Here is an 8,473-nt window from a genome sequence, read left to right as displayed (position 1 = left end):
TATCTGTTTGACACCTGAAACTCAGAGCTAGGGCTTAGCAGACGTGAATGTCAGTATTACCTCATACAGCAACTGTTAAAAAAAAGCTGAAAAAGTTCAGACCTCAGTTACAGATATGAATGAAGCAGATCTGGTTAGGACTAAGGCAAATCAGTCCAAAGGGTAAAGGATGATACTGACTGTGTTTAAAACTTCAACTTCTGTGTGAGACTAAGGGAAGAGATGTTTATTTGGTACAGGATATATATCCTCTACAGCACACTAAATAATTTAACTTGTATGGTCAATTTATTCAAACACCATAATTACATGGAACTTTGAATAGGAAGTGAGATCTGGTAGGTTTGTACAGGTTAGTGTGAAATACTGATGCATCCCACAGTAATTTGGGCAGAGAATAAAAATTCATATGCAGGGCCCCTCTGAGAAGCTGGGGAAAAATATGGAAATGTTGGACATCCCCACCTGGGTTGTTACTGATATTCTCACAAACATTGAGAACTGACAATTTGGTGTGCCGAGCCCTTGGTCTTGGGGCTTGCCCTTATGAAGCTCGTTACTGCAAAGGAGAGGCTAAGCCTACTTACGACTGTGTGTAAGTGTCTCCCCCTGAGTACCTCTTTGTTGATCAGATGTGGCCCTCTCTCTCTAACTAAGCCAACTTGGCAGGTGAACTCACTGCCCTCCCCCCTATGTGGGACCTGACTCCCAGGGGTGTAAATCTCCCTGGCAATGCAGGATATGACTCTCGGAGATGAGCCTGGACCCAATATCGTGGGATTGAGAAAATCTTCTTGATCAAAAGGGGGAAGTGAAATAAAACAAAATAAAGTTTCAGTGACTGAGAGATTTCAAATGGAGTTGAGAGGTCACTCTGGAGGGCATTCTTATGCACTATATAGATATTCCTTTTTAGGTTTCAGTGTATTGGAAGAGATAGAAGTAAATACCTGAAACTATCAAACTGCAATCTGGTAGCCATGATTCCTGAAGACGATTGTATAATAATGTAGCTTATAAGGGGTGACAGTGTGACTGTGAAAGCCTTGTGGATTACACTCCCTTTATCCAGTGTATGGATGGATGAGTAGAAAAACGGGGACAAAAACTAAACGAAAAATAGGGTGGGATGGGGGGATGATTTGGGTGTTCTTTTTAACCTTTATTTATTCTTATTTTTATTATTTCCGGTGTAAGGAAAGTGTTAAAAAATTGGGGTGATGAACGCACAGCTATATTTTGGTACTGTGAACAGCTGATTGTGCACAATGGATGATTGGATGGTATGTGAATATAGCTCAATAAAACTGAATTTAAAAAAAAAAAAGGACCCCCCCCTCCCATTGTAAAAGCCAACCCATTTCTGGTATATTGCATTTTGGCAGCAATAATGGGGGGACAAGGCAGAAGATGAGCTGCACTGAAGGCCTTCCTTCCTCAGCCCTGGTCAAAATAGAGTTACTGCAAGCGTTTTGCCATCTTGTCGGGCCACTGCCCCCACTACGCTTCTAGGACTGTGCTGTCCAGTATGGTGGCCACTGGCCACATGTGGCTGTTGAGTACTTGAAATATGGCTGGCATAACTGAGCTACTGAAACTTTAGTTTTAATTAAATGGCTACACGTGGCTATTGGTGCCGGCCTGGGCAGAGCAGACATAGGACAGGTCTATCGTTTTAAGTTCCGCTGGATGGCACTGTTCTGGATGGTTTCTGCTTTAATGGCAAGCACGGCCTCATGAGGAAGCAGGAGCATCCAAATCACTGCATTTCAGAACAAATGCAAAGCTATGGAAGACTTGAAAAAAGAGATATAAATCCGTCCATACCTGCACATATATTATGTGTGTGTGTATATATATACATCCATCCCCAGTGGTTACCATAGAGGCGTTGACCCCTCCCCTAACTCCTGCCAACAACAGATTTAACTTGGAGGGGTATTTTTACTTAGTTTTTGCTATTTCCCCCTATTTTTAAAAGAAGACATTGATCAGCCTCATTGAAGGGCCAGTTAGAGCTCTAAGTGTTGCCAAGGAACATCGTGTGTCTTCACTGCTGTTGGCAACTTGGAAGACGTCTCCAAGGCTGTGGTGAGAAGGCCACGTTCCTGGTTCTCCGACCCGTGGTTCTGCAGGGGGAAGGCAGGGACCGGGGAGGGCTGGGCTTTGGTGGCCGAGAGGGAGTCTCTGCCCCCATCATTTTGAGGGAGGTCTCACAGAGGGTAAGGTTTGAGGTCTCAAAGTCACTGTCTGACTCCAGCAAGTAAGGCAGCCAGGTGGGGTATTTTATTTTCAAAGTATTTTATTTAAATTAGTTCTTCTCTCTTGTGTTTGAATTTTACTGGAAAAAAAAAATACTGGAAAATACTACACAACTTTGACCATTAATATTTTTCTTGGAAAGGGAACTGCCTTCCTTTATATATTGCTCCCTTCCCCTACTCCCCCACCCACTCCCAATAAAAACCTAGTCCGTTGAGCAATGGGGAGACAACCTCCTCTGACCCTGTCTGCTGAGTCTGTTTGGAAGAAATTCTGGGTGTGAGGCACCTTCTCCCCAAGCTTGTGCTGCTTCAGGCAGCTTCTCCTTTGTGGATCTTTTTTTTTTTTGGCCCCCATTAGCTCAAATCTTCCCAGAGCAGCCAAGGCCAGCTCCAGTCCTGAGGCACCATTAGTTGCCAGTGGCAGGTCTGGGGCAGAGACTGGAAGGAGTAAAAATAGACAGGAATAAAGAGATGGAACTGGGGTGGTGCAGGGAAAAGCGGGAATAAGAGAGTAAAACACGGGGAGACACATGAGAATAAAGCCGGGGTGAAAGGGGAGTGGACACCATTAGGCACCATTCACGCACCATTTACTCAACAAAAATTTCAGGGCCTGTTGTTGTAGGCCGTCCAGTCATGCCCATTCAGGGTTTGGGTCTCCTGGGTCCTAGGCTATGGAAGCCACAGAGAAGTGGGTTTCTGGGTGTTTCCTGCCTGGAGTTAGAGTGGGTCCATTATATTAGGAGCTAGCAGGGACACCGTACCTGGAGACAGAGGCCCTGACAACTGAGTGCTGTCCTAATTCAAACTAGCAGCCAGTTGCCATGGCAACTGTGCTGTGTGGGCCCTGATCGCGGTGATCCACTCTCCTAGATATGTCTGACATCCAGTCTTGCTGCCAGCCTCCACGTCTCTTCCAAGTTGCCCATTTTGGGGGGACTGAGAGTTGCAGATGGAGGGGCACCTGGTGCTGGTGGGCAGCAGTACACGTGGGGAGGTGTGTGCACTGGGACTGGGGATGACTACTCATTCTCTGACGTGAAGGGGACAACCAGATGCTCCGTCTCACGCTCTCCCTGTGACCAGGGGACAGAGAATCAGAGAGTGCCTCTTTCTCTGGCCTATAGGGCTTACGGGTGAGTGGCCTGTGTGCCCAGGGAATTTAGGGCCACTTAGGGTGAGCATGACTGGTGCTAAAATACATGCAGACCTGATTTACAATTCCCAGGTTATAGTTTAGACTCGGTGAAACGGTACCACCACCAGGCACCCACCCGCTACAGGCCTGGAAAACACTCAGAGGGCAGGTAGCTCCAGGTAGTCCAAATCAGCAGAGCACATCTTTCCGTCACCGTAATCTTAGTTTTTTGTTACCATAAATATCATAATTTAGCTACCTTATTAAATAGCTATTTGGCCACCATTTATTTCAAAGAGAGCCTACCCTGCAGAACTTTCAGAGTACAACCTCCTCTCAAGATGGGAATGGTCCATCTTTATAATCTGGTCAGTACAATCAAAATGCCAACCAGTTCATCATACAAGCAGATTAACTCTGCCTCCCAACCTCAGCCCAGTGGGGAGAAGCTCTCGTCAACTTACTGCAAACCTAGTTTATGTCTCCAAATACCTCAGTGCACATACGGTAATCCAATTCTTGTTTCTGCATATATTCTCATAGAATTCAATACCTAACTTTCATTCATTGCAGCAATGAGTGGGCTCACTTAAAGGAGAAGGTCACTTACAGGAATTGGCGAGGTATTCCAAGTTTACCCTTAACACCATCCAACAGCACTGACAGTCAGTTTTGATTACCAATAGTGTGCAAGGCACTTGCCTGAGCTTCAAGATAAATATTCAGAAACCTCCATGGAGCTTCGGCCTACTTTCATTTAAACAACAATAACAATTTCTGCATCCCACCCACAACATACCATGCACCCATTACAACCTTATGAAACCATTTCCAATGTGCTTTCTGTGAAACTGTGCTGGTGGCTGTCTTAATTCCTTCTGCCCTGAAAACCTTTGGTTATACAAGAGATCCTGTACTCAAGTCTAGCATCTCCTTACCTGTTCCATCTATAAAATACACAATGCACATGTATACAATTTCAGCCCGCTGAAGTGAATGAGTGGGTTTCCATGGCTTTCTAGCAGTCACAACTAAAGCCAAGTGGCTCTGGAAGCAGTGTCTCAAAGACAGGTGTGGACCGCAATGGATACTTCTCAGTGGTAATGAGGACCTTGTCGTGAGTTACAAGAAAATAGCTTCCAATTAATTTTGATCCATCACATTTTAAACATTTTGGCACAGGTGAGGGGGTCAGAAGCACAGGAACTTTGTATGTCTGTATAAACAGACACAGGGACAGGACTGTACCAGGTTGCTGGAATGTCTAAAGATGAGTATTTCCAGTAAAAGTTATATAGGGATAGGGATAGGAAAACATACATCTCTAACCTGAGAGGTATATGGGATAGCAGTGCACAGGGACCTTGCCCAATTTTATAATCGTGCATATGTGCCTGGATCTGGCCAGGCCTTCCTGTAAGTCATTTTTGCAAGAGTAGATAATGTACTGCCTTGCAGAGTGCCTTACACAAAGTAGATATTTAATAACCATTTGAGGAACACAGTATACTTGCCCATGTACCTGCTGCCTGATTTGTGTATGTATGCACGCATGCACGCACACACACACACACATACAAACTTAGGAGTCATATCAAGATGCATGGATAAATGTTCTTTGTGCTTTTGCATATGGGGTATGCATGCCTGGGTCTGTAGTAAATAGCGTTGCTTTTGGACACATAGCTGCCAGGACGGTGACTGTCCATGTGCTCCCCTGGGAGTGTCCTCCATTAGGATGCTCAGTTTAGTAGTTATTCTGTGCACACGAGAGCATCCCCTACAGGGATTCCTGCTCCTGACCCTCTGTGTGGTGGGAAGAAGGCTTGGCCCCAGAGGGTGGGCACCTCTGCCCCCTGCCTCTGACTAGACAAGCAGGGATGGCCTCTTCTCCAATTGGAGAAGCTTGGGCTGAGCAGAGATCCAGAGGTCTTCTTCATCCTTCCTCTTCTTCTTCTTCCTCTTGTTCTGCTCTGGCTGTTGACTGCTCTTGGCTGACCGGCTCCAGCAGCAGTGGCAACAGATGAAGAGGAATGTGATGACCACCAACAACGGCAGCCCCAGGAGGACCCCCAGGCAGACGGTGTTGTAGATGCCCTCCTGGTGTTTGGCAGAGATGATGTCCCAGATGGAGTTAAAGAAGGAGCTGATTTTCTCCATGGCGCCTGGCTAGACTGGGGCCAAAGGAACCTCTCAGCTCATCAGCAAGTCCTGGGCTCAGGACAGACTTGCCTGCTTGTAATTTATTCTTCTTCCAGCTTTGGGTTTGGGCATGCCACTGATAGCATCTAAAGATAAAGAAAAACAAACAATTCAAGAGAAATGAGGTGGGAATGGTCTACAATTTTTTAATAACATCACAGATTTTAGGCTTGGGAAAGAGGAAGGAATTGAAGATTGCCAAAGAGTCCACTGAAATTGTACTGAGACTCAATAAACAAGTTAAATGCTTGCATTTAGAAGCATTAACTCAAGTCTTGCCATATACGCACACTGCATTAGACTCAGGATATAAATTATTAATAGTATGTCAGCTTTGGCACAGAGTAGGTGCTCAGTAATTGCTGAATAAATGAATCAGCATGTATAGTTAGTATCCTGGTTGGGGATTGGCTCCCTGGATCCTCTGCAACAGCAGTTCTCAATTTTTTTTCCACTGTAGCTCACCTGACAGGTGTTGAACACACACTCTCCGCAGGACAGCTCTGTGTATGACCATCTATGAACACAACTGGGCATTTTCAACACTCTTTAAAAACTTAAGCACAAGATGATTCCAAGCCTTGCTGCCTGTGGAAGGGGACTTGGACCTCCTCTAAAATAAGAGGTTATCAGTGCTCATCTTGCTTTATTACTGTCCTTTCATGCTCTTTTCCTGCTCCACATCTCCTCCCTCCTTGCCGCTCGCTGTCCCTGAAGGGGACCTGACCTGCAGATTGCGTGTCCAGGTGCCCTGTCCTCCAGAGGTTGGGAGAACCAGGGGAGACTATTTGCTGGTTCTTCCTGTTTCTACCTTCCTCCCTGGATCACCCATATCTCTGCTTTCCATTTCCAAGTCTCCTTCCCTGCTTGTTCCCTCACCCATCCTTTCTCTGTGGGGAAGGAAACTTGCAGGCTGCTCAGTGATGGTGACTGGGAACTACTGGGGAGGGGTCCCTGCATGCCTGCCCACTCCCATCCTGAGCTCGGCTTACAGCCTGGTCACCCGTACAGAGGGGCAGGTCTCTCTTTCTTTGCACTCCCTCTACCTCTCCACATGTATCTTGGGATGCAGCTCTCAGGTATAAAGGTTGGAGAGGCTCACTTTGTTTCTGGAATCCACAGGATCTTGTTATCAAGACCCTGAGGATAGGGATGATTCAAAGAAATTTAAGAGACCTTATTAGTGCAAGACATTTCCCTGGACCCAAAGATCAAAGAGTCACTGATTTCCAGACTGGAGAGCTTAGAGATCATCTTGACCATCCCTCTCACAGATGAAGAATCTGAGGCCCAGAGTGGTGAGGTGACATGTCCGAGGCCACACAGAGCTTCAAGGAAAACCCAGATCTCTGGGCAATGGGTCCAGGATTCTCTCAAGGCTGCTGAACAAGCAGAGGAAGTAAAGATGATAACGATGCTACTTTTATATTTGCATTTCATGAGATACTTTCCTAATCACCTTCATGTGCATCATATCTTTTAAGTGAGCAACAGGATGGTGCAGTGTCTATGGAGGGAGGCACTGGGGGTGCTGGGCCCAGAAGTCAGGTTAGTCCAGGCTTCGTTCTGCTGCCCTGCACTGGAGGACAAATGCAGAGCCCCTCGCGGGTGGTCTGTGTACAAGGTACCACAGTACCTTCAAGGTCTGATTCCTTGGATGGCATGCTCTATAATGTCCCAGGTACCCAGTATCCTTAGGCCCATCTAAGTCCCACCTGACCTTCAGACCTGTCCACGGGCATGTCCCAGGGCTTGGGGCTCCACCCACTCATGGTCCTATTTATACAATCATGGAAAACCTAATACTGTGCCATTTGGCCTATGGAGCCTGAAATGACACTAATAAGGATAGTTAATTTTTATTAAGCACTTAATGTATGCCAGGCACTGTTCTAGGCACTTTACACCTACTGACCTCATTTGACCTTCATTATAACCTTATGAAGTAGACTCGGTTATCCACCACCCCATCCTACAGCTGAAGAGGCACAGGTCACAAGGTGAGTAAGTGGCAGGGACAGCCTTGCTGATTTCTGGGAATTTGGCTCCAGATCCCTAAGGAATGAGCTGTTTATTTGTGTTGCTCTGCAAACTCCTAGACCTTTGTGTGGAATTAACCCCTTTTTTGGCAAGCAGCCCAAGATTTATAGAATCTGACAATACTTGGCTATTCCCCAGATTGACGTAAACGTTTATCCCAGTATTTTGTAGGAAAGACTGCAAAGAGATTTATTTCCCATTGTTTGATACTTCACAAATGCATGAAGATACATAACGTAAAAAACAAAACAAAACAAAAAAAAAGTCCTGCCCAAGTGGAGGTTTATAGAAAGCATATGGCTGCCCCAAATTAAATTCAACACGCAATAAAGAAAAGTATTCTGGGAAGTCACACCCCTCACCACAGGCTCTGATGACCCCTTCTGAGGGCCTGGGAACATGGTGTGACAGATCTGCCTCCACAGCACCAAGCCCACCAGGCTCTTTACAGAGGAAGGTGGCCCTTCACGCCCCCATTAGCCCCATAGCGCCCTCATCCCACGTCTGGATTTTCTTTCTCCCTTTGCCATGACTGTTGCTTTTACCTCAGCCTTGTGTGGCCTGGTAGTTTTCTGGCCCATTGAGAGGGATTTTTCTGCAGCGCTGTGAGAAGACTTTAGGTGCTTTTCCCTAATTTGATCCCACATGTACGCTTTTTTGGAACCAAGCAGTACCATGCTGCCTGCACAATATTTCTGTGATTCAAATTAAACACCACATTTGCTGACAGACTGCTCTGTGCCAGGGACTGTGCGGGTGCTGTGAGGAGCTCAAGTGCATCAAGAGCTCACTCTTGAGTTCAGCCAGGGAGGGAGGAAGGACGTCAGGC

At 46.2% G+C, this 8,473-nt stretch overlaps 1 protein-coding gene across 2 annotated transcripts in view; it reads right to left on the bottom strand.

The window, feature by feature from the left end:
• Positions 1 to 2,554: 2,554 nt before the first annotated feature.
• The window catches only part of KIAA0040 (KIAA0040 ortholog), a 33,532-nt gene continuing 27,613 nt past the window's right edge, over positions 2,555 to 8,473 (bottom strand). For both annotated transcript variants that reach the window (XM_037825292.1, XM_037825291.1), the window contains one exon: positions 2,555 to 5,690. In XM_037825292.1, the coding sequence (XP_037681220.1) occupies positions 5,269 to 5,562 (294 nt within the window). In that variant the 5' untranslated portion in view covers positions 5,563 to 5,690 and the 3' untranslated portion in view covers positions 2,555 to 5,268. The remainder of the gene's footprint in view (positions 5,691 to 8,473) is intronic.

Source organism: Choloepus didactylus, chromosome 2, assembly GCF_015220235.1.
Source record: "Choloepus didactylus isolate mChoDid1 chromosome 2, mChoDid1.pri, whole genome shotgun sequence".
NCBI classification, from domain to species: Eukaryota; Metazoa; Chordata; class Mammalia; order Pilosa; family Megalonychidae; genus Choloepus; species Choloepus didactylus.
The sequence above is the reverse complement of the archived record's forward strand: the minus strand, read 5'-3'. Positions and strand labels throughout refer to the sequence as shown.